Source organism: Cydia fagiglandana, chromosome Z (assembly GCF_963556715.1).
Source record: "Cydia fagiglandana chromosome Z, ilCydFagi1.1, whole genome shotgun sequence".
NCBI classification, from domain to species: domain Eukaryota; kingdom Metazoa; phylum Arthropoda; class Insecta; order Lepidoptera; family Tortricidae; genus Cydia; species Cydia fagiglandana.
Window position 1 is genome coordinate 23,023,835 of NC_085959.1, and position 26,513 is coordinate 23,050,347.

The 26,513-nt window shown below is 37.3% G+C and overlaps 1 protein-coding gene across 1 annotated transcript; it reads right to left on the reverse strand.

Annotated features, from left to right (window-relative positions):
- Positions 1–5,354: 5,354 nt before the first annotated feature.
- Positions 5,355–9,409, reverse strand: LOC134679502 (thialysine N-epsilon-acetyltransferase-like). Its single transcript, XM_063538431.1, has 4 exons — positions 9,230–9,409; positions 7,993–8,044; positions 7,175–7,380; positions 5,355–6,679 (listed from the first exon to the last, which is right to left on the reverse strand). Exons 1-4 carry the CDS (start codon positions 9,326–9,328, stop codon positions 6,509–6,511), a joined length of 528 nt encoding a protein of 175 aa, XP_063394501.1. The 5' UTR covers positions 9,329–9,409; the 3' UTR covers positions 5,355–6,508.
- Positions 9,410–26,513: the final 17,104 nt, after the last annotated feature.

The window sequence follows — 26,513 nt, forward strand, 5'->3', positions numbered from 1 at the left end:
TAAAAGAAAGTAAGTTTATATGTTTTTACTTTGGAATGGTGTCAATGTGATACCATAACTAAATTTGGTACTGCGCATTTATACGAAAACGATACCAAACATGGCCTCGTAGCTTTACTGTTGTAGAAGTCAAAATAAAATTGAGAGCCCTAAATTCTTATTACTTGACCAAACTTGTGTAGAAGGAAAAGGAAAAATAAAAGTCTTCGGCAGGAATATAAACACAAATATATATATATTTTTTTTGCGTTACTATTTCAATCATCAAATATAAACATACCTTGATTATATTATTCTAGTGAGATCCTCATAGATAAACAAAAACATTTACTTAAAAAATTACAAGGTCGAAATGTCACCGAACTTGTGAGAGTAATATGTGAAAAATAAAAACTTTTATGACAAAAAAATCTGGACACAATTTAAGAAGCATCCAATTGCGTCGAGGAATCATCTGTATTTTTGCTTGTTTCATTACCTCCTCGCTTCTTTTTTTGTCCTTTGTATTCTGTAGCAATTTGTTAGATCTGAAAATAAAGATAACTTGCGTCGTCACGGATGTCGATTTATAGGTTTTAGGGAGTGCAGAATTCGAAAACTATGATCATTTTATATTCCAAGATGGCGGCTACGTATTTTGTCATAAAAGTCGTCATGGATATCGTTTTATAGGTTTTAGGGAGTGCAGAATTCGAAAATGATGACCATTTTGGATTCCAAGATGTCTGCCGTGCACTTTGTCATATAAGCCGTCATAGATGTTGATTTATAGGTGTTAGGAAAAGCAGATTTCGAAAATGATGACCATGAGCAACAAAACGACATCCATATCGACTTTTAACATAGTGCATGGCCGCCATCTTGGATTCCAAAATAGTTATTATTTTCGAAATCTGCGCTCCCTAAAACCTATAAAACGACATCCATGACGACTTTTATGACATAGTGCATGGCCGCCATCTTGGAATCCAAAATGGTCATCGTTTTCGAAATCTGCGCCCCCTAAAACCTATAAAACGACACCCATGACGACTTATATGACATAGTGCATGGCCACCATTTTGGAATCCAAAATGGTCATCATTTTCTAAATCTGCGCCCCCCAAAACCTATAAAACGACACCCATGACGACTTTTATGACATAGTGCATGGCCGCCATTTTGGATTCCAAAATGGCCATCATTTTCGAAATCTGCGTCCCCTAAAACCTATAAAACGACATCCATGACGACTTTTATGACATAGTGCATGGCCGCCATCTTGGAATCCAAAATGGTCATCGTTTTCGAAATCTGCGCCCCCTAAATCCTATAAAACGACACCCATGACGACTTATATGACATAGTGCATGGCCACCATTTTGGAATCCAAAATGGTCATCATTTTCTAAATCTGCGCCCCCCAAAACCTATAAAACGACACCCATGACGACTTTTATGACATAGTGCATGGCCGCCATTCTGGATTCCAAAATGGTCATCATTTTCTAAATCTGCGCCCCCCAAAACCTATAAAACGACATCCATGACGACTTTTATGACATAGTGCATGGCCACCATTTTGGAATCCAAAATGGTCATCATTTTCTAAATCTGCGCCCCCCAAAACCTATAAAACGACACCCATGACGACTTTTATGACATAGTGCATGGCCGCCATTTTGGATTCCAAAATGGCCATCATTTTCGAAATCTGCGTCCCCTAAATCCTATAAAACGACACCCATGACGACTTATATGACATAGTGCATGGCCACCATTTTGGAATCCAAAATGGTCATCATTTTCTAAATCTGCGCCCCCCAAAACCTATAAAACGACACCCATGACGACTTTTATGGCATAGTGCATGGCCGCCATTTTGGATTCCAAAATGGTCATCATTTTCAAAATTGGAGCCCCCCAAAACCTATAAAACGACATCCATGACGACTTTTATGACATAGTGAATGGCCGCAATTTTGGATTCCAAAATGGACATCATTTTCGAAATCTGCGCCCCCCAAAACCTATAAAACGACACCCATGACGACTTTTATGACATAGTGCATGGCCGCCATTCTGGATTACAAAATGGTCATCATTTTCTAAATCGGGGCCCCCTAAAACCCATAAAACGACATCCATGACGAATTTTATGACATAGTGCATGGCCGCCATTTTGGAATCGAAAATGGTTATCATTTTCGAAATCTGCGCCCCCCAAAACCTATAAAACGACACCCATGACGACTTTTATGACATAGTGCATGGCCGCCATTCTGGATTCCAAAATGGTCATCATTTTCTAAATCTGCGCCCCCCAAAACCTATAAAACGACACCCATGACGACTTTTATGACATAGTGCATGGCCGCCATTCTGGATTCCAAAATGGTCATCATTTTCTAAATCTGCGCCCCCCAAAACCTATAAAACGACATCCATGACGACTTTTATGACATAGTGCATGGCCACCATTTTGGAATCCAAAATGGTCATCATTTTCTAAATCTGCGCCCCCCAAAACCTATAAAACGACACCCATGACGACTTTTATGACATAGTGCATGGCCGCCATTTTGGATTCCAAAATGGCCATCATTTTCGAAATCTGCGTCCCCTAAAACCTATAAAACGACATCCATGACGACTTTTATGACATAGTGCATGGCCGCCATCTTGGAATCCAAAATGGTCATCGTTTTCGAAATCTGCGCCCCCTAAATCCTATAAAACGACACCCATGACGACTTATATGACATAGTGCATGGCCACCATTTTGGAATCCAAAATGGTCATCATTTTCTAAATCTGCGCCCCCCAAAACCTATAAAACGACACCCATGACGACTTTTATGGCATAGTGCATGGCCGCCATTTTGGATTCCAAAATGGTCATCATTTTCAAAATTGGAGCCCCCCAAAACCTATAAAACGACATCCATGACGACTTTTATGACAAAGTGAATGGCCGCAATTTTGGATTCCAAAATGGACATCATTTTCGAAATCTGCGCCCCCCAAAACCTATAAAACGACACCCATGACGACTTTTATGACATAGTGCATGGCCGCCATTCTGGATTACAAAATGGTCATCATTTTCTAAATCGGGGCCCCCTAAAACCCATAAAACGACATCCATGACGAATTTTATGACATAGTGCATGGCCGCCATTTTGGAATCGAAAATGGTTATCATTTTCGAAATCTGCGCCCCCCAAAACCTATAAAACGACACCCATGACGACTTTTATGACATAGTGCATGGCCGCCATTCTGGATTCCAAAATGGTCATCATTTTCTAAATCTGCGCCCCGCAAAACCTATAAAACGACACCCATGACGACTTTTATGACATAGTGCATGGCCGCCATTCTGGATTCCAAAATGGTCATCATTTTCTAAATCTGCGCCCCCCAAAACCTATAAAACGACATCCATGACGACTTTTATGACATAGTGCATGGCCGCCATCTTGGAATCCAAAATGGTCATCATTTTTGAAATCTGCGCCCCCCAAAACCTATAAAATGACACCCATGACGACTTTTATGACATAGTGCATGGCCGCCATATTGGATTTCAAAATGGTCATCATTTTCTAAATCGGGGCCCCCTAAAACCTATAAAACGACATCCATGACGACTTTTATGACATAGTGCATGGCCGCCATCTTGGAATCCAAAATGGTCATCATTTTTGAAATCTGCGCCTCCTAAAACCTATAAAACGACACCCATGACGACTTTTATGGCATAGTGCATGGCCGCCATTTTGGACTTCAAAATGGTCATCATTTTCAAAATTGGGGCCCCCTAAAACGTATAAAACAACATCCATGACGACTTTTATGACACAGTGCATGGCGGCCATTTTGGATTCCAAAATGGTCATCATTTTCGAAATCGGCACTCCCTAAAAGCTATAAATCGACACCCATCTCGACTTTTATGACAAAGTGTTTGGCTACCATCTGCATGCAAGACATTTCTATTATTTTTACGTACATAAATGGCCCCCTGTCAACTTCCAACCGAGATTTAATCGATAATTTATTCGATTAATGTTCAGATTAATTCAATTTCAATCTATGTTAGGTCGACTAAACTAATCGTGATTAAAATTTGAGAATTAACTTTTTTTATTCCATTAATTAGTCGAATAAACAGTTAATCTATTAAGTCCCATCTCTGACCACGGCATTTTTACACTTTGAGAATATCTGAAAACAAATGAACACAAGGAGCCATTTTGCAAATCCAATAACTTTGTTATTACTTTTGACAGCGCGTGTCATGTGTCTACACAGAGTCGACACAAAGTCGAAACATTTGCGACTACTTTGTGACTGCAATATTTCTCAGCCTTAAACCATATTTATACATCATAATTAACAAGTTTCGTAGTATGTAAAGCGTTATTTCTGTTATTTAAGTATAGTATACGCATCGAAGTACTAAAAATGCATCAAATAATATATTTATGAACACAGGCACTGAGAAGTAAACAATTTCATTTCCGGCTAAACTAAAACAATTTGGTGGCGCGTTGATTATATTACACTTAGTTTATCAAATCACTCGAGCAGTTTAATTCCCCATAATAATTTAAGTCCTATTGTAATATAAATGCAAACAATATATAATTACGTCTTGTAATCCGTTTTAGAGATGGCGTATTAATGTCACTTATTTTTATTTAACTATTTTTCCATCTGACAGTTTCCATTTGACAGGAACAAAATGAACGAATGAACGAATGATTTTGGCATAAAGTAGTCGCAAACTAGTAACAATGTGTGCACACGGCGACCACACTTTATGTCACTTTGTGTCATGTGTCGACCCTTCCCCATTTCTGGTAACTGTGTCGACACGGCGACGACTCTGCGACTGGAATTGTGACCGAAACAGACGGTGTCGACACAAGATGTGTCTACACCGCGTCGTAACGGCGACTGGAAATGGTTGTATGGGCTACTCTCTCACGACGTTATGTAAGACGTATGAATGTAAGCACGTCCCTCTCCCCACGAGGTCTGTTTACTCACCTCCGTTAACTTAGAACGTTCGTTCATAGAGATTTTAAACTAAAGTTGTAATGAAGTCATTAGAAGTAGCATGTGTAAAATTATTTTTTTTACAAAAGCACTTGCAACTTAAATTGTGATTTACCTCGGGTGATTTGTGTATTTTTGAAACTTTTCATTATTATAGTAATAAATATCTTTTAACATATAACGTTGTTTTATTGCAATTATTAATGCAATTGATGAAAATTCTATTAATTCAATGCTAAAGCTCTGTTTTTCAAACTGGTAGGTTACGATGATAGATGATGATTTACTGCTAAATTAAAACAAACCTCTGCTATCAAAATATTTATTTGATTATGTAGGTACAATTGCATGATCTGCTATATACATACATATGTATACCTATAGTACTGACCACATTTATTTTTTATTTATAAATTTTTGGCTTTTTTAATTTTATAAAAATGATAAATAAAGCCTTCCATAACTATGATAGAGTGAACACATATATTTAGTCGATTAATCTTTATTCATCTTCTTCACATTTATCACAGAGCGCAATACTTAGGTACTTAAATATAAAGTAGGTAAGTTGGCACTTATAACTTAAAGCTCTACAATGAGTCCACATCTTCAAATTAATTCTAAGCACTCTGAAAATATAGGTGAAAAGATTTTTTTTTCAAGCGTGAATAATTTATATGTGGTTCGTGCATGAGGTCCGAGGAACCTCATGCACGAGGTTCCATGACCTCAACCGATGCACAGTGTAGCCCACCGGTTTCTATACTTATAGATAAATACAAACTCACGGCTAGAAAGTTCCGCCAAAAGGATCACCAAGTGTACCTATTCACGAAATAAGTGAACCGTCCACGTTTGTTTTCATTTGCGTGCGTTCTCTGTTTGTTTTCGTCGCAGTCGATAGTGCACCAGCGGTGGGTATCATATTACGTATTGGTGAGTTGCTGAAAATGACCTACACACCCTCATTATTATAAAAATAAAGTTGGGTACAGTAATGTAATTTTGAATACTTCGCCGCTTGGCAACTTAGGGATGACTCACACTAGATAGGGCCGTACCCGGGCCGCGGCGTCTGACATGTCATTTTCTATGACGGCTGATCGGTGACCACGTGGTGGTTTCTATAGATAACGAAGCTCCGGAAGCTCCGGCCAGGCCACGGCCCGGTCTAACGTGAGTCATCCTTTATGCTGCATACTGTAATGTAACCTGTGCTGTATATAACCGAATTATGTAACTAATAAAAATAACACAAAAGGGAAAATAAGTCGACTTACTTTGGTCCCACAAATTGGTACGATTAATATAAAACTATGGTAGCCAATGCCGATAAAATCTGCCTTCCTCCATATCCGCTTATAAGTACATATACGAGTATATACCTACACCTCGGAAGAACACTGCCAAGAACTTGCCTCGCAGTGAAATAATAATAATTATCGTAGTATTAATAAGTATTTTAGCTTCCTGAAGCGAGAGCCTCGATGCAGTCGCGGTCCAGGCGCAGCGCCGTACGACCCTCGGTGACGCGCAGGTCGCGCGCACCCAGTCGGTTGTAGAATGCCAACGCGGTGGTGTTACTCTTCAACACGTGCCAGTCTATACGGTTTACTCCCTCCATCACCGCCCGCTAGTAACCAAAAACAAATAATCAGTCTATCACGCGTGACAAGAATCGTAACGATCGTATCAGAGAGAGGGAGGGAAACTAATATTTGCGTCTGACAATATTGTGGCGGTAAAATGATGACACTTACGGCTTATCCACATTGTGGCGAACTGCGTGTCTGGTTAACTCAATCGAAAAGCACTAAAGAAAACTACACATAGGTACAGTCAGCATCAAAAGTAGCGGATCAGACTATTACACGTCAAAAGTATCTACATGCGTCTCGTATATGTGTTGCGAAATACATTATAATTTATAGCAGCTTTTTTAGTGTGGTGAAATAATTTTAGTATCACTCGGTAGCCATTGAAACTTTCGCAACGCTCAAGATTCTAATTTTCGAACCACTCGCTACGCTCATGGTTCAATTTTGGAATCCTGCGCTTGCTCGGCTATGAATATTAGTACGAGGAGTTACACAACAACTTTGCCGCCTTGTAAAAAAAGAAACGTTACCCGACTGAGCTCCCGCATGAGCATAAGACCGATGCCTTGGCGACGCGCCGCGGGCCGCACAAAGAGGTCCTCGATGTAAAAGGCGCGGCGAGACCAGCTCGAATACGCGCGGTTGCATAGCGCCGACCCCAGCACTACGTTGCCTTTCTCGGCCAACAGCACGAAGAACCAGGGGTGTTCACTGTTGAAACCATCTTCCACCAGATCTGTAATACATAAGCACACTGCGCTACAGTTTACCCATCAAATCTCACTATAACAACTAAGGATTGCATCATCCCACTAACCCGGGAAAAGCGGTTAAACCGTTAAACTAGTGTCAAATTGTACCGGTAGTCATGGCAACTCCAGGTTTAACCGGTTAACCCCGGGTTAGTGGAATGGTGCAAGTGGGGCTTAGATAGGTAAGGTCAATGCGGTAAAATCCGTCATAGCTAAATATCGCTACTTTGTCGAGGAAATTACCAATTGTGTACCGTTTTAGATAAAAACGCTTGTTGACGGAATTGGCCGCATTTACCCTACTAAAAATGTTAAATATATAGATACATTGAGTTGAGACAGAATCAGCATCGTCCAAAAACAACAACTCAACATCGCATTTTCGAAATTTCAGTGCGCCGGGTTGTTAATGCAAATTACTCGTCATTTTACGGGCCATCATTTCAGTCCCGCCCGCTCTCGTCCACTGCAGGTCAAAGTATAAAATTCTTCGTAGGTCCTTTCTCACCGAAGCGAAAATGCTCACAAAGGCAATAATATTTATGACCTGAATACCCTGGCCAGTGAATTTTTTACAGAATATACTTTTTTCTTACCCTCCACTGTTAGTTTGGGACCATCGGGAACTCCTTCATATACAGCCAACTCCTGAAATTATAAAATAATAATTAACATCACTGTACCTAGTTACTTATCTCAGAGATTTGCTGAAAGTGTAAAAAACATACGAACCTACTAAAACTCGACATACTTATGTACTTCCAATTTTGTTTCATTATTAGGATTTTCTCGTGTTCCAAAGCACCAAGCCAAACTATACACCTTCGTCACGTGCGTTTGTCCGTATCTCAACACCATAGTTAAGCTGTACCTCCCTATTTAAATTAATGGATTTTGTACCAAAGTTTTATTTTGTGAGCCGCATCTTTAGGTTAGAATTTAAAAGGACTTCAAATAACATACCTACTTACAAAAAATACAGCTTTAAGTCTCACATTCTTTTTTTTAATTAGATTTTTTTTTGTAAGATTCGATTTACCTAACATAGAAATAAACCTCTCCCACCAAATCTCCTACACTCACTGAGCTAATCCGCGTACCGACAGATTGACCTGGGGCCAAATTCGACATGTGCAACTGTCAGATTTCGCATCCACGTCAAATCAACAGATGATTTTATTCCATTCTAAGTGTTGATTCCATCAACGGTGGATAATATCATTTGGTACAACCAAAACTCAACTCTAAACTAAGGGTGGTTCGGTTTGGTTTGCTTGTCACCCTAACTGTGGATTGTTAATGTCAAATTTTGACATTGTACGTATTCGAGAACTTATGATTTTTCCCACATCAACGGGAGATCAACGCGATACGTCAAATGTCGCTTGTCGAATAGGGGCCCGAACCCTAAAATAGTAAAGTTCTATTTTATATCTAATCCAAACTGTGCGGCGTATCCTGACGGATGTTTTTTTATAATTGAGCATGCTTTATTGAAATTTCATTGTGCTGTGTTTTTTCATTATTGTTTTTGAATCATCTTTATTAGTTAATTCGAAAATAGTTACACTGCCTTTGGCGTTAAAATATACCTAGATTACTTAGTGCTAACCACCAATTTTTTGTTAATCTGTATTTACCGGGCTTTTTGTATGACATTTATAAAACCTATAGACATGCTGGTCTTCGAATAGTAATAAATAAATAATCAATAATGCATAGATAATAGAGATATGGTTATGATTGTAACCATATAGAATGTACATAATTATTACAAAAACATAAACATCGCAAGCAAAAGAGAAGCCGGAAAAGATGTGAAAAGTAACTCACTTGTATCATTTCATGGACAATCTTCATGTCCTCGGGGCGCGCTAGGCGGATTGTTATTTCTACCGTTTCCGGTTCAGTACTGTCAGCGTGATCAGCCATGTTAATTAATAATTACTAGTGTTATAATGTTGTTAAGCGAACGTGCTGCAAGCTGACATGGCAGGCGGCTACTAACAACGTGTTGCGTCACTTGCGTCCGCGGCCGAGGCTCCCTCCTCTCGTATAAGTGCCGCGAGTCCGGATTATACCAGCCGCGACAGCGTTGCGCTAGGGTTACTATCAACACCATTATCATACCTATTGTAACGGTATCTGTAATATCGTTACTTTCGTACTTGCTTGCTAAAAAATATGCGATGGGTGCTAATATTAACTATAAGTACAGTAAGTAGTTAAATATTGCAATTAATATGACATTGTTGTGAATGTAAAAAAAAACACGTGACTTGTCCATTTGATGGTTCATATGATTCCAAATATAGTAGGTACCTTAGGTACGAGGAAATGCCGCCAGCATCCTTGTGCCTTGGTACAATGCATCAAGGCTCCATTTTAGATTTAAGCTGGTTATTAATTGTGTTTAGTAGTATCACTGTATATACCTGTAATGTAAATAAATGTACTTAAAAATAAAAATAAAATAAAGTGATTTTTTGTGCTGAAACTGACTGAAATAAAGGATTATTCACGCTACTGAATACACCTAGTGAAATTGAATTGAAATTAAATGTCCATTACTTAGGTACCTATCGCATTGACATCCGTATTCTAGGATGTTGACTATGTGGAATGATACGTATCGATATATTAAAAATTAAACGATATATGCGTAACGTTCAAAACATATTATGATAAAACGTTATCGAAATCCTTTCACAACCAGTCCCTGCGCTATGTATACTGTAGGTACATGTATAAGGATATACACGCTACTCTATTTATCAACTCCCGGACACTCTACATGCAGGGAAGTCTCCCAGACAAGTAATCAAATAGAGAAAACATATTTTAGAGGAAATTAAAACTGCAACCTAAATACCTATGTATGTATTTAGTAACATATAACGGCCCACATTAGCTAGGAAGGAGCTACGTAGAAGTATCTGCTAATAAATATAATATCAACACCTAAATAATTCGATTTTAAGTCATAGTGAGTCTTAGTGAGAGTACTAAAAATATTGTAAAATTTCTTTGAAATCTGATTAATCATGCAATTACTTAATAATAATGTAACTTTATCCTACACGACACGAATTACATAATATATCCAATAATAATATTCAAGGTCGTTGCTCCAGAATAGAACGTATTGCACAATGTTATTGTAGCGATTTATTTATGACGCGCCTGTACATATAATGCCATCTGTAGGAAACAATCTAAACTAGTACGCTGCGTACCTTCACAAAGTAAGTCCGTTCGTCTACTGATTTGATACGTTTCATAGTTTATGAGCTTGATTATAGATGGCAGCATTGAAGCTTTAAAAATCTGTTCAAATACAAATCATTTTCTAAAATTCTAATGCCGGTCGCTTCTACTTTATATGCTTAAAACGGTCATCAATCATCATAATAGAGTTTATCTACGCACATATCATTACTGCTCTAAAATGCATTCAGAAACCGTAGGAAATGACCAGCATTATCACAACCAATTTTACTATGAGAACTTTCTTATCTGTGGTAGTAGGTAAAATTTGTACTTTAAAGTTATAACTTTACAGATTTTTGTAAGGTTATGAGTTTTAAATTTGGAACAGCTGTCAAAACTCAAGTGGGTGTCTATTCTAGTATCCATAGATATTAAAACAATTATCGATACGAAACGTCAATTCGGTATATTTTTTTAATATAAACCGTACGACATTTGATGTCGAGTGGCATGAGAATAGGGACTTCATTATTTTGTCTATGAATTAAAAAAAACTACGGATGCGTGACATTTGTGAAAAAAAGTTTTCATTTACCGCCATTTGACTTACAGTTTCATCTTTTAATTACTTTTAGGTTATAAAATTGATTTGATAGTTGTTTTTAAACAAACTTTAAGCAAAAGTACCGTGTAAAATGAGTGATAAAAAGATATTTAGGAGCCGCCACCTCTCAAATCTGCGAGTTAAGTCAGACAGCAACGATGGATGTCGGTTGAAATATGAGGTTAGTGAATATATAATCCCACCAAAAACATAAATGTAAAAAAGGAGAGCCAAGTTCAATACAAAAATTATGCTTGGCTGTGGGGCTCGCCGCAAAAAGAATGGAGATCTAACCCTAGTAGCATTTTCGTTGGGGCCCACGGTGCCAACGGTAGGGAAAACGTTGGGATGAGGTTCGTTCCGTAGCCAACATTAATTTTGTATTGGCCCACCATCGCATTTACCAACATTCACTGTGGCACAGATGCCCAACAATGGGCCTTTGTGTATTTTGGTACCGTTGGCTAAACAACGATAATATTCGTTGGCCCAATGATGACATATATCGCATTTACCAACATTGGCAGTGGCAGTGATGCCCAACAATGGGCCTTTGTGTATTTTGCTACCGTTCGCTAAACAACGATGACATTCGTTGGCCCAATGGTGACGAATACCGCATCTACCAACATTGGCTGTGGCACGGATGCCCAACAATGGGCCTTTATGTATTTTGGTAACGTTGGCTAATCAACGATATCATCCGATGGCCCAATGATGACAAATATCGCATTTACCAACATTGGCTGTGGCACTGATGCCCAACAATGGGCCTTTGTTTATTTTGGTAACGTTGGCTAATCCACGATATCATCCGATGGCCCAATGACGACAAATATCTCATTTACCAACATTGGCTGTAGCATTGATGCCCAACAATGGGCCTTTGTGTATTTTGGTAACGTTGGCTAATCAACGATATCATCCGATGGCCCAATGATGACAAAAATCGCATTTACCAACATTGGCTGTGGCACTGATGCCCAACAATGGGCCTTTGTTTATTTTGGCAACGTTGGCTAATCAACGATGTCATCCGATGGCCCAATGACGACAAATATCGCATTTACCAACATTGGCTGTAGCATTGATGCCCAACAACGGGCCTTTGTTTATTTTGGTAACGTTGGCTAATCAACGATATCATCCGATGGCCCAATGACGACAAATATCGCATTCACCAACATTGACTGTAGCATTGATGCCCAACAATGGGCCATTGTGTATTTTGGTAACGTTGGCTAATCAACGATATCATCCGATGGCCCAATGACGACAAAAATCGCATTTACCAACATTGGCTGTGGCACTGATGCCCAACAATGGGCCTTTGTTTATTTTGGTAACGTTGGCTAATCAACGATATCATCCGATGGCCCAATGACGACAAATATCGCATTCACCAACATTGACTGTAGCATTGATGCCCAACAATGGGCCATTGTGTATTTTGGTAACGTTGGCTAATCAACGATATCATCCGATGGCCCAATGACGACAAATATTGCATTTACCAACATTGGCTGTAGCATTGATGCCCAACAATGGGTCTTTGTGTATTTTGGTAACGTTGGCTTATCAACGATATCATCCGATGGCCCAATGATGACAAATATCGCATTTACCAACATTGGCTGTGGCACTGATGCCCAACAATGGGCCTTTGTTTATTTTGGTAACGTTGGCTAATCAACGATATCATACGATGGCCCAATGATGACAAATATCGCATTTACCAACATTGGCTGTGGCACTGACGCCTAACAATGGGCCTTTGTGTATTTTGGTACCGGTGGCTAAACAACGATAACATTCGTTGGCCCAGTGAGCACAAATATCGCATTTACCAACATTGGCTGTGGTACTGATGCCCAACAATACCAGTTGAGTTTGCTTGTGGCGTCACTAGATGGCGTTACTGTCTCCAAACATCGAAGTTATAGTTATTTTCTCGATTATTCCGGATATTATCATAATATTTTTTTAAAGTAACTTATAAATCTAATAGCTATAACTATAAATTTATACATACATTTAAAAAATTGTATTTTACCAACATTTTCTCAATTTAAATCTCAAAAAACATAAATCTCGCTTACGAAGTTTCGAAGTGCGGTTAGTATATATACAAATTAGAGTGTATAGTAAGTGTACTTGCTTCGGCAGTACATATACTAAAATTGGAACGATACAGAGAAGATTAATAACAACTGCTGCCTAGGGCCTTCATGTGGATACAACCAATGCCTACCATAGTGTAATTGTGATATTTATCAGCAAAGGCCCAACGTCGTATTACACAACCACTTACTTAACGTAGGGTAACTGTAGGACTCGTAAACAAAAGCCCATTACATAATTAGACTGTAGGCACACTATAAATTACACAACTATGTACCTACGGTAGTATTGTAAGAATCCTACACAAGGCCCAACGTTAAAGTTACAATGTTGGCCCTTTGTGGGACAAGCTGTGTTGGGCCTTCAACCTGGTGCACGACTACCTACCGACCTACCTGACTTGCCGTTGGGTAATTGTTGAATTTGCAAACAGAAGCACAACGAAAAAATTGCCTTTTTTTATTTTTTTGCAGTTGGCCCTACAGCAAGCCATACGGCCAAATGTAACAATTAACCAACCATCAAACAAATGTGTATAGTCCCAACCACGGCCCAACCAAAACCACCACCGTTGAATAATTGTATGATTTATTTAAATAGGCCCAACGAAAAAATTACTCTAATGGCCCTCTGTTGGGAATCTTCGGGAGGGCCTTTGTCGAGGGCCCTCCAGCAAATCGTACGGCCAAATGTAACAATTAACCAACCATCAAACAAATGTGTATAGGCCCAACCACGGCCCAACCAAAACCACCACCGTTGAATAATTGTATGATTAATTTAAATAGGCCCAACGAAAAAATTACTCTTATGGCCCTCTGTTGGGAATCTTCGGGAGGGCCTTTGTCGAGGGCCCTCCAGCAAATCGTACGGCCAAATATAACGGTTGCCCAACTAATACGTAAACAAAGGCCCAACAAAATCCCTACAAGAAAATGCTATTAGGGAAATGAGTGCCACTGCCAAGTTCTATGCAAAATCCAAATATGTATTTATAGGAACAAAATAACATTATAAACAAGTATTAAACTCTATTTCTTTGCTTTATTGGATACCTATAACAATTGCTGTTATTTAAATAAATGTGAGATCTTAAAGTAGGTTAGATTTGACTTGGCCAGTTTTCATTATATCAATCATTTTATATATATTGTAATTCTGATAAAACCTGGCCAAGCCAAATCTAACCTACTTTAAGATCTCACATTTTTTTAAATAACAGCAATTAGGATTGTTCATTTTTTTTAGACCCCCATTTTTATTTTATTTTGTGAAAATATAGGTTAATTTAAGATACCAATTTGAATGATTTAGTAATTCGTGGCTCGGTTGAATATTTATAATTTATTGAAAATATGAGATACGACTTCTCGTAAATTACATGTCGTCGGCTGATTAGGATAATGCACAAGCAACAACAAGCATTAAAAAAATTGTTGTCATTGTCAATTGATTGTAATGTCACCTGTCGACAATGTCAGTGTCACGTGTTTCTATAAATAACAATCGTCTGGAATGGAAAACTCGTTTATTTTGAATCATTAATTTCAAAATACCTACGCTATAAATTTGAGAAAGCTGATTCCAGAAATCTGTTTAAGTTATATAATATAACTTAGTTTTATTGGAGTATGTATCCATATAGCATCCAACTCCAACCATAACTTGGCTGAAATCAAGGGAGCAAAAATACAAATGTAAGTTACCTACATCATATATATTTTAACTGATTCGATTTGTAAGAAGATTGGATTCATAAAATCGTTACAAGCGTCCATTGCTAAAGGTAGCTTAGCACCCAGTGGGTGCTTTCTACCGGCTTGTCACCATTGTTTGGATATTGTACTACATACTTATACTACTATATTAAGAACATGCCAATTTTGCTAATTATATCCTATTATTTCAGGTCATCGTGATTCCTATTTAGATACAGCTGTGAGATATGTAACTGCACTTGGGCCCAGAACAAAGTTGAGCATTTTGTATTGAAACGAACGTCATATTAATTATTAATCGTCGTAATACTTTACGACCGTAAATAATGCCTGGGAACAGAGTAAATAACAAACCATACACTTCTCTTCTGGATGGTCAACAAGAAGCCATCATTGTCAGATGCTCGTGCAGAACATGATAAACATACATTTAATGTAAAGTTACTATTTTTTTTTGGAAACATATATAACATATTTCCCAAATTCATAAAAAAGTAGGTAAACAGAAACATGTTTTATTATTCACAACTCTTTATTAAGTCTTGTCCACCATATGTGATATCAGCAGCTTGAACTGCAACATGTACCTGGAAATTAGAAATTATATCTTTTTAAAGCAGTTTCAGGCTGAATTTTGAGTATGGCTATGTATTCTTGTATATTCCTTCTTTCTAGTAGGCACCATCTCTGTTTAACGGTTTGCCTTTAGATACTCTCGCTACATTACCACAGAAAATAAATAGATACCACGACCCTACCAATAAAGTGAGCTTTTAAATACTTAATTGTAGTAAATTAATATTAATTTTATACTTACATCGACGTGATTCTCACAGCAATACTGTGTGTAACACGTGAAGTAGGTAGGTATTCCAAGTTTTCACGGCACCATCTTTCACGTCGTAGGTCTTCGTGGATTCGAACTATTATTTTTGTGAATCATTCCCACACATAGGAACAAGGTTTTTGATATATTATTAAGCAATGAAATCTACTGTTTAGGTATTAATTATAAATCAAATTGTAACAAACAAGCGCAGCGGTTTAACTGAAAATTTTTGTTATGACAATCGATGACAATGATAACTTTGACAATACGTGAGTGACGGATTTATTTACTATGGTTCGATAACTTTTATTATGCAATGACTTTACATTCAGCCCAGGAGAAGGTCAAACTTAGGTCATAAGGATATTTGTTGAAATATCTTCAATCCTCAATTATTTTAACGCAGCAAATGTCGGAAACTGTTTAAAAACCTTATATCTCGAAATGGTTTTCGAAATAGAACATTTGAAAAAAAATGAACAATCCTAATTGTTATAGGTATCCAATAAAGCAAAGAAATAGAGTTTAATACTTGTTTATAATGTTATTTTGTTCCTATAAATACATATTTGGATTTTGCATAGAACTTGGCAGTGGCACTCATTTAGATCTCCATTCTTTTTGCGGCGAGCCCCACAGCCAAGCATAATTTTTGTATTGAACTTGGCTCTCCTTTTTTACATTTATGTTTTTGGTGGGATATCAATACTTTTTGTAAAGAAAACTAGGCAGGTATTGAGATTTAATGTTTTTTCTTGTGTTTCCGCTGTATGGTTTTTACTTCTGTTCTTTGTATAATTATGTGGTACCGCGCGCCGCCGACGACACACCGTTGGCCGGTTGTTTAGAGCGTATTAAAAGTTTTTTGTATGGGGACACCACTTATTTTTTTGACTAAACATTATTTTAATATAGCAAATATAATAATACACATATTGGGGTAGTTCAAATATCTGCTTGTAACGGTTCCAACGCTACAATAAAAAAATATTTTTTTGTATGGGGACCCCCCCTATTTTTTAACTTTTTTTTATTTTTTGATTTTTTCCTACGCTTACACACAATAACCGAGCTGGATTCCAAATTTCATCCTTCTAGGTCATCTGGAAGTAGGTTAGGTTTAGGTACTTATATCAGTCCCAATAAAAAATGGTTTTTTTTGTATGGGGACCCCCCTATTTTCAAACTTTATTTTATTTTTAGATTTTTTCCTACGGTTACACACAATAACCGACCTGGATTCCAAATTTCATCCTTCTAGGTCATCTGGAAGTAGGTTAGGTTTAGGTACTTATATGTCAGTCCCAATAAAAAGTGTTTTTTTTGTATGGGGACCCCCCCTATTTTTTAACTTTATTTTATTTTTAGATTTTTTCCTACGGTTACACACAATAACCAAGCTGGATTCCAAATTTCATCCTTCTAGGTCATCTGGAAGTAGTTTAGGTTTAGGTACTATAAGTCATAAGTCAGTCTTAAAATTTACGACTTTTTGACCTTCATACCTTTATAACCGTTTGAGCTAGCTTCATGAAATTTGGGCTTCTAGATATCCTTATGGATATAACTAAACACACGTAGTTTTATGTGTTTACGTCAAAGATGTTTTGAGTTATAGAAGGGTCAAAAGTGGCACCAAGTGGTTCGTGTAATATTACACTCGGCGCTGGCTAGCCAGTTCCTTTGCTTGAACTTGGCTTGACACGCTGCCGCGTGTCTAGATAGAAGGTAATAATATGTGTGTAGATAAAGTAGTGTATGTAACTGTACATAATTAGGCATTAAAACACTCGTGTGATCCTTTTAAGAAACTCACTTCGTTCGTTTCTTAAACCCACACTCGTATTTTAATGCCTTTCATTATGTAGCAGTCACATAAACTACTATTGTTCGGAAAGAGAATTATATGGAAACCAATACTAATCTACAACTCTTCTCTTACCGCACAGACTCTAACAGCTCTACCGACTACACAAAACTGAGACAGCTACAATTATATAGTTGCTCTATCTTGTAGCGCACCAACGAAAGTTTGTGCAAGATGTTGGTTTTATACAGATAGAGTTTTAGGACTTTACTACCTACTGTCAGATCTAATAACGTTTTTAATCTAGTATTAATTAAAGCTATAGGTACTATGTGCTTGATAGTCTTGGCAACACCAACACTTTACATGGAATGTTTTGTTACTAGCTCTTTTTGGTATAAGGTAACCAAAGGGAATATTTAGAGTGTTACTTGTTGTCTCGTGCCTTACTCTTTGGAGTACCTAATAGAAATAGAGTACTTTTTTTGTCAGCACTAGCTCCCCTTGTATGGAAACTCCTTACAGTCATGTTTCTAACTTTCTACTCAGCAGACGAAATTGGGCCCCATATACATTCCACGAATAGACTCTACCATGCTAATATCAACTGATATTAAGTAGGTATATCTGAAATAGATGGCAGCACTAGTTCGGCTCTACATGAAACGTAATAAATAGAGATGAGTATGTAGGTACTTACATTGTTTGCCTGTATTATCAAACCTGTAACATAGGGTGTTGGGTAATTAATTGAACTTCCTAACCGATGTAATAAATGAATATGTACTTATATGTCGCAGTCAAATTATGCAAATTGCCGAAGGCAAATTGTTAGTGCGCTCAATAGTGTCAACGTAAGCGTGATGGTTGTCTGAGGGTGACTATGGTTTGCTGTTTTATCAATTTATATTAACTTTATACCCCACCACCATCTTTCACCAAATATCAAGGTCAACCAAAACCGAATCAGAGCAACCCAATATCCACGTGGTCTAGTTTGTCTTACCCCTAGAGAGCAATTGCGAAATCGGAGGCGCGGAGGGTGAGCAGTCCTCGCCCGCTGCGTCAAGGCTAGCGGCTGGTGGAGTGGTGGTTGCCGAAGACGACCAGCAAGCCAAAGCTGCGGAGCCGACTGTAGTGACCGTGCTTCGTCACGCGAGGGTGGAAGGGCTGCTCTTCCGCAGCGTCGGACCCAACTAGCAAAATCACGCTAACAACAGTCTCTAGACTACAATTTTGTCGCTCTTATATTGATTTTATATCATCGTATAAGCCCGGGTTTGGGCACAAAGCATAAGCGTATTTATTTTAATATCGTTCTAATATCAGTCTAATTGAATGTTGTTTGCATTCACAGTAATCTTTTTCAAAACTATATTAAGCTGCTGTAGGCTAATATCGCTTTTACGTAAGTATCTTGTAAGCCTACATAGGCTTATATTGGTCGAACGTAAGTATCTTGTAAGCCTACATAGGCTTATATTGGTCGAACGTTAGAATCTTGTAAGCCTAAATAAGCTTATTTTGGTTTGAAACATTCTATTTGTGAAGTATAAATATACGGATGAAATTAACTGCAACGTGACAAAAACATATTAGTGTAAGTGTTTATCAAACTTTTTATGAATTATGTTTAAATATAATAACGTGCTGTTTATCATCGTCTGTTTATGTTTCAGGGTAAGTATTCACATGGGCAAATATTATTTATTGTAAAGTAGACCCTGTTTTACACTTCAAACTTTATGCGCCTACTCAAATATGGTATTTGAATATTTTTATAATTATTTTATTTCTTTATTTTGTATTGATAGTCAGCCATTGATGTAGGTGCATTTTTCAAGCGCACTATTAGAGTATTTTAAGCATTCTGAATACAAATGATGTGGCCATGTTGAATAAATTACGGTTCCTTGCTTTACTTATACTAACAATAGTGTTCCCAAAAACGATTTAAGATCAAACCATCTTATATTGATCTTCTCTTTTGTGATATAAGTGTCTTGATCTTATATTACTCTAATATCTTACTAAAGTGCTGCTGTTGATCTTATTATAACTTTAGTAAGATCAGAAAAGTACGTACTTACAGTTTTCTTATGCTATGTTAATATTAGTCTTACATTCTTACAATAGCATTTAGAAATTTAATATAAAATCAAATGAACTAAGAGAATGAGGACATAAGACCAGGTACTCTCAAGTTCAATGAGATTTCGTAAATGTTGTTGTAAGAGCAAGAGGCTTATAATAGTATTATGCTATGTTGATATTAGTCTTACATTCTTATAATAGCATTTAGAAAGTCTAATATAAGATCAAATGAACTAAGAGAATGTGGATATAAGACCAGGTACTCTCAAGTTCAATGAGACTTCGTAAATGTTGTTGTAAGAGCAAGAGGCTTATAATAGTATTATGCTATGTTGATATTAGTCTTACATTCTTATAATAGCATTTAGAAAGTCTAATATAAGATCAAATGAACTTAGAGAATGTGGATATAAGACCAAGTACTCTCAAGTTCAATGAGACTTAGTAAATGTTATTGTAAGAGCGAGAGGCTCATAATAGTATTATGCCATGTTGATATTAGTCTTACATTCTTATAATAGCATTTAGAAAGTCTATTATAAGATCAAATGAACTTAGAGAATGTGGATATAAGACCAGGTACTCTCAAGTTCAATGAGACTTAGTAAATGTTATTGTAAGAGCGAGAGGCTTATAATGGTATTATAAAATACTCTTATATACATATATAAGACTAGGTAATAAGACTAAACTTACTAAAGTGCGTATTAGCTTGTCTAAGACTAATATAAGAGCGATGATAAGTTCAAAACAAAAATAAGGGCGCTATAAGCTCACTACTCTTATAAAGTGCGCAATCTGAGACTTTTTTGCTAGTTGGGGAGCCACCCAGATCCAAACCCCCGCCCCACGCACCCCTAATAGCGGAAGCGGTTATAAAGTTGACCCAATTTTTTTTTATTAAGCTATGAGCTTCATCACATATGTTCCTTGAGTAATTCTAAGCATTCAAGCCTGGGAGGCAATAAGAAATGTGGGTCTACTCGGATTTGTAATGGATTCAAACTTTCAACCCCTTTTTAACCCTGTTAGGGGATAAATTTTACAAAACGCTGAAATTACTTTTCCTGTCTTTTAATAATATTCCCAAATACAAAGATTCAAGTCCCGCGTTCGAAAAATTTTTTGATATCCATACAAACTTTCAACCCCTTTTTCACCACCTAAGGGGATGAATTTTCAAAAACGCTGAAATTAGTTTTCTTGTATTTTAATAATATATCGTTTTACGAAGTTTCAAATTCCTAGCTTAAAATAAAACTTGAACCCCATACAATAACTTTCATCCCCTTTTTAACCCCCTTAGGGGTTGAATTTCTCAAAATCGCTTCTTATCTCTTGTAGTAGTAGTAAACTCTTTATTGTACAAAAAGACATATTAAAAATAACTTACAATTAGCAAGAAGTACAAAGGCGAACTTATCCCTTTGAGGGATCTCTTCCAGTTAACCTTTGAGTAGATGAGAGGAGAGAGTGAAAAGAGGGTGACAAATGCAGCAAAATGTACAACAAGGTACCAGAAAGATAAAGGATATAAATACATACAAAATTTATAAGATAAACATACATAGGTATATTATATTACACAAAAAGGAATCGGGAAAATAAATACACTAAAAATTGGAAAGAGTTAGAACGATATAAAGCAACTATACAATAGAAATATAGACAAATTAATCAGTCAAATCAGATAACCATAGCTTCTTTAACCTCTCCTTGAACGACGCAACCGATTGTGCCTGCCTGAGCGACACAGGCAGCTCATTCCACAGCTTCACTGGACGCACTGCGAAGGACTTGTTGTATCCTCGAGATTTGTGAGGAGGGATGGCAAGTGATAAATTCGCGCTCGAACGCAGACGGTGGCCACTGCCTTCAGCCAGAAATTGAAATTTTTGAGAGAGGTATAGAGGAGAAGAAGGTGTAAAAAGAACATTAAAGAGAAGAGCAAGAGTGTGAAAATCTCTACGGCGGCGGATTGGAAGCCAATTGAGTTTTTGACGGTAGTAAGACACATGATCGTACTTCCGTAGTCCGAAAATGAATCTTATACAGACATTCTGTAAGCGCTCTAACTTGTCTAGGAGTTCTTCTGTCATGTCAAGATTTACAACGTCACCGTAGTCTAGTAAAGGCAGTAACAGAGACCGGGCCAGCATGGCTTTGGTATCAAGTGGAAGAAAGTTCTGAAGGCGCCTTAAAGAATGGAGAGAACCAAACAACTTTTTGCTCACTTCAGTGACATGAGGAGCCCAGGAAAGTGTCTGATCCATGGTGACCCCTAGATTTTTAACAGTGCACTCTTGTACACTTTATAACTGTAATCTAGTGTGCAAATTTCAACTTTCTATCTTTTGTAGTTTCGGCTCCGCGTAGCAAAAATCTCCAACCTAAAATTTTCACCTTTTTATGTTTTTTCTTGTAAAATTACTATGAAACTGAAAAAAACAAATATCAGCAATGAATTCTACGTCTTTGGTTTATACGAAAATGATACCAAACTTGCCCTAGTAGCCACCAGGATCAGAATAGATTATATTTAAAGATGACGGGTGGCGGCCGTCTTTGTACCCCACCCTCCCCGACTAGACTCACGCTTCTTTTTGCCTCCCAGGCTAGAAATGCTTAGAATTACTCAAATATCAGATGTGATGAAGCTCATAGCTTAATAAAAAATTTTTGGGTCATGTATGGCAGCGTTACATAACTGATTCCAGTATAATAAGTCTGACAAACTCCAAATTTGATAGACACTACAGCGTTTTTCATGTAGTTTTAATGAACAGCGCCACGTTTCCTAGGGTTCAAGTAACTCGATATTGCCAGACTCGTACTACACCAAACATTGCCAATCGGAGGGAAATAACGTTAATTTATTTAGTTTATATTTCATTTTTATTGAAACAAATATTCCTCTCGTACAATTTTTATTGAAGTCTGTCAAATATACATTTGAAAATACAGCAGTCATATAGAAAAGTATGTACCTGATGGCCAGTTCCAACACTCCCCCTACATCAGGGCAGGCTTAGTTGTCATACCCAACAAGGTACGTGCGTTGAGAAAGCTTGCCTTCGGCAAAGGTTTAGTGAATGTATCCGCTACCTGTTGTTTAGATGGCACGTAGAGGATATCCACCTTCTTTTCATGATGCATTTCTTGCACGAACTTATACCTCGTGTCAATGTGCTTTGTCTTAAAATGGAAGACAGGGTTTTTCACCAACTTGATCGCACTTTGATTATCTACAAATAATGTAGGTATAACATTATATCCTCGCACTTCCTTATACAGACGATTGAGCCATATTACCGTCTGTGCTGCAAGACCGGCTGCAACAAATTCTGCCTCGGTCGTTGAAAGGCTCACACATCTTTGCGTTTTTGAAGACCACGACACTGCTCCCCCTGCGGCCAGACATACATAGCCAGAAGTCGACCTTCTTGTAGCCTTGTCTCCGGCGTAGTCCGCGTCGCTATATGCTACGAAAGAATTTCCTTCTGCTGACGAATACTTGTATAATATACCAAGGCATTGGGTTCCCTTCAAGTATCTCAAGACTCGTTTAGCGATCGCATAGTGGCACGTATCAGGTTTTTCAACATGTTTCGATAAAACATTTACAGCAAAGGAAATATCCGGTCTGCTCACAACCGATAAATATAATAATTTTCCGACCAATTCTCTGTAATGAAAATTATTGACACTCGTGTCACTGTCGAGTTTCAAATTTTCTGTCATCTGACTTTTGTCTATCGGAATGACAACAGAGTTTGCATCACACATGTTATAATGTTTTAAAATAGTTTTTATGTAGGCTTCTTGGTTAATAAATATTGACCCGTCATTTAGGCGATTTATTTCTAGACCAAGATAGCAGCCAACTTCGGACGTTCGTACTTGAAATTCTGCCGTCAGGGCACTCAGGAACTCTTCCATACATGTCTTGTTTTGAGATAGGACTAGTCCGTCATCCACGTAGATCATGACGATGAGTTGCCGATCTTGGCTTATAAACAAGCATGGATCTGAGTCACTTTGCTGAAGCTTATATTTCAACAGGAACGAACAAAACTTCTTGTTCCAGCACCGTGGTGCTTGTTTCAAGCCATAAAGGCTTTTGAGAAGCTTGCAGACGCGGCCTGATCCGTCGTCGAATCCCACAGGTTGCTCCATATATATAACCTCGTCGATGTCGCCGTACAGAAAGGCAGTCTTGACATCGAATTGAGTCATGTGCATTTTTCTAAGAACTGCTTCGCTAAGCATAGTCCGAATCGTGTCCCAGCGAACAACAGGGCTAAAAGTTTCATGATAGTCGATCCCGTGCTCTTGGCTGAATCCTCTGATGACTAGTCGAGCTTTAAAACGTTCAATAGAACCGTCAACATTCTTTTTGATTTTATAAACCCATTTGTTGCTAAGGGCCTCTCTATTTTGAGGTAAATCAACAAGAGTCCACGTGTTGTTTTCTTTAAGAGAATTCATTTCCTCCTTCATAGCATTACGCCATTCTTTATGGTTCTTTGAATCTATAGCTTGCTTGTAAGTCTGAGGTTCTTCTTATGAAAGACATATACAGCAGTTAGATCGGGAACTTTGAAGTAATCGTCTATCTCTTAGATTGTAGCGATTTACTGGTTCTTCAATAGCGTCAGGAGGAGTTTCAACTTCGCTATTTTCGGGTATATATTGGGTAATTGAGCTTCATCTGGAAGAGCCTCACGATAAGAATCGTTGTCTGTTTCAGTTGTTTCTTGATCTTCATGCTCGCCTATAACACACGGGAGCTTGCAGAAGTCGGAAGAAACTGTTTCTGATCTAAACAGTACATCTCTTGAGATGATAACGTCATTCTTTTCAGGTATCCAGATACGATAGCCATCTTTATCTCCGCAATATCCCACCAAATATCCTTTTATAGCCTTCTTGACATAGTTAGTTGCAGGTTTATATCGAACTTCCATTCTAACCAGTTGTCTTGACCGCGCAGCTTTTCAATATTAAAGCGGTGTAAATCTAGTTTTTGACCACTCATATTTTATACGAAACACAAAAAGCTCAAAAGATAAATCTCATCCGGAAATAGAAGATAGGTAAAACTCACTATAAAAGGTATATTTGTAAATATTTAACCATAACCTATTGAAACAAATATTCCTCTCGTACAATTTTTATTGAAGTCTGTCAAATATACATTTGAAAATACAGCAGTCATATAGAAAAGTATGTACCTGATGGCCAGTTCCAACAATTTTAATAAAAGTTTATAAGTTTAGTTATTGAATAAACTTTCAACAATCTGCATAAAATGTTATTTTTCGCTTGGATCAATGTTTTAAAATATATTAAGGCGGGAAATTTGTTCTAAAATCGTTTTTTTTACTTTTTGGTAAATAACTCGTAAACGGTACCCCACAGCAAACAACATCTTTTACGTAAATAATCTATTTAAAATTTCTTATAAAATAAGTGTTACTCTTTTTCACTAGGATCAATATTAAAAAATATATTAAGGGGAGAAAATAAATTCTAAGGTCCCCTTTTTTAGTCATTCGTAAATAATTCGTAATCGATGGCCAATAGCAAAAATGTTTTATGATATGAATAATTTTCATAAACTTTCCTACAAAACAAGTTATTCAAACTTTTTCGCTAGGATCAATATTTAAAAAGGGGACCTTAGAATTCATTTTCGCGCTTTAATTCCTTCTTTCTTTATCAGTAGGTGAGATTATACTCTATGTCCTCATCCTCCTAACGTTGTTTGCCGCGGCTTATTTGGGGAGCCTGGAGTACGCTCGGAAACTTAATCCCAAGTTTTTACGAATTTGACTGCTTTCGGACCTCCTCATTCTCACCCTTGCCTTGATTGCCCGATTGGGTTTCCACATATGGGTAGGTTCAAGATATTCACAAGAGACGACACGTACTAGATCCATTCTAGATAGGTACGTTATAGTATAGATATCAACTAGTTCTCTTTTGCAGCGCAATTCGTGCAACCAATGTCACTTTTACATTAGTTAGAGCAAGATATCTATTAGATGTGAATTGGAACTCTAAGTCATATCCTGTGGAAATCGTTCAAGAGTATCTCCAGAATCGCGCAAATGTCAAATTTGAAAGGTTAGATCTTAAACATATCGCTATCGTATCTTGGTGGTGTTAAAAGATATCTATTGCAAAATCCGAATCGGGCCCTAAGCTTATTTATTACGATAGTTTAATACGAAGATCTTCTTTCAAAAATGATTATAGTAGGTAAATATTAAATTACATTTCGAACATACATAGGTAAGTTTAAAAAAACTCTAAATTGTCTAAAACTGGGATAGCATTAGTGAAATAAATAAACTATCTTCGTTCATGTTGTTGACAGTGATCAGCAGGTTTCACTAGGACGACTATATATTTTGTCTATGAGTGTAGTTATATATTTTTTAAATATTCCTTATTCAATTTGATAATACTATCATGTAAGACGGAGTTAACACATTTTTGTTCTAATTAAAATATACGCCTTTAAAAATGGTCTGCACAAATGGTATGCACAAGAACAACCTGAAAAAAGACAGACAAGATGGATACGATATAACCTCCCTAGGCTATTTTGCTATTATTAAGTTTACAATAAGTTTACTCACATAATTATCAGTACATATATTTAAGTTTCAAATGTGATCGAAGTCCAGGCCTTAATTCGCGAAGACCTAATTAACTAGGTGACAATA

Bases quoted from the DNA above. Each gene is read 5' to 3' on its own strand.
- LOC134679502 (XM_063538431.1), bottom strand. From the start codon at position 9,328: ATGGCTGATCACGCTGACAGTACTGAACCGGAAACGGTAGAAATAACA. The intron at 8,045-9,229 runs GTGAGTTACTTT...TTATAATTTCAG, and splicing joins TTGTCCATGAAATGATACAA to GAGTTGGCTGTATATGAAGG. The intron at 7,381-7,992 runs GTAAGAAAAAAG...TATGTATTACAG, and splicing joins TCCCAAACTAACAGTGGAGG to ATCTGGTGGAAGATGGTTTC.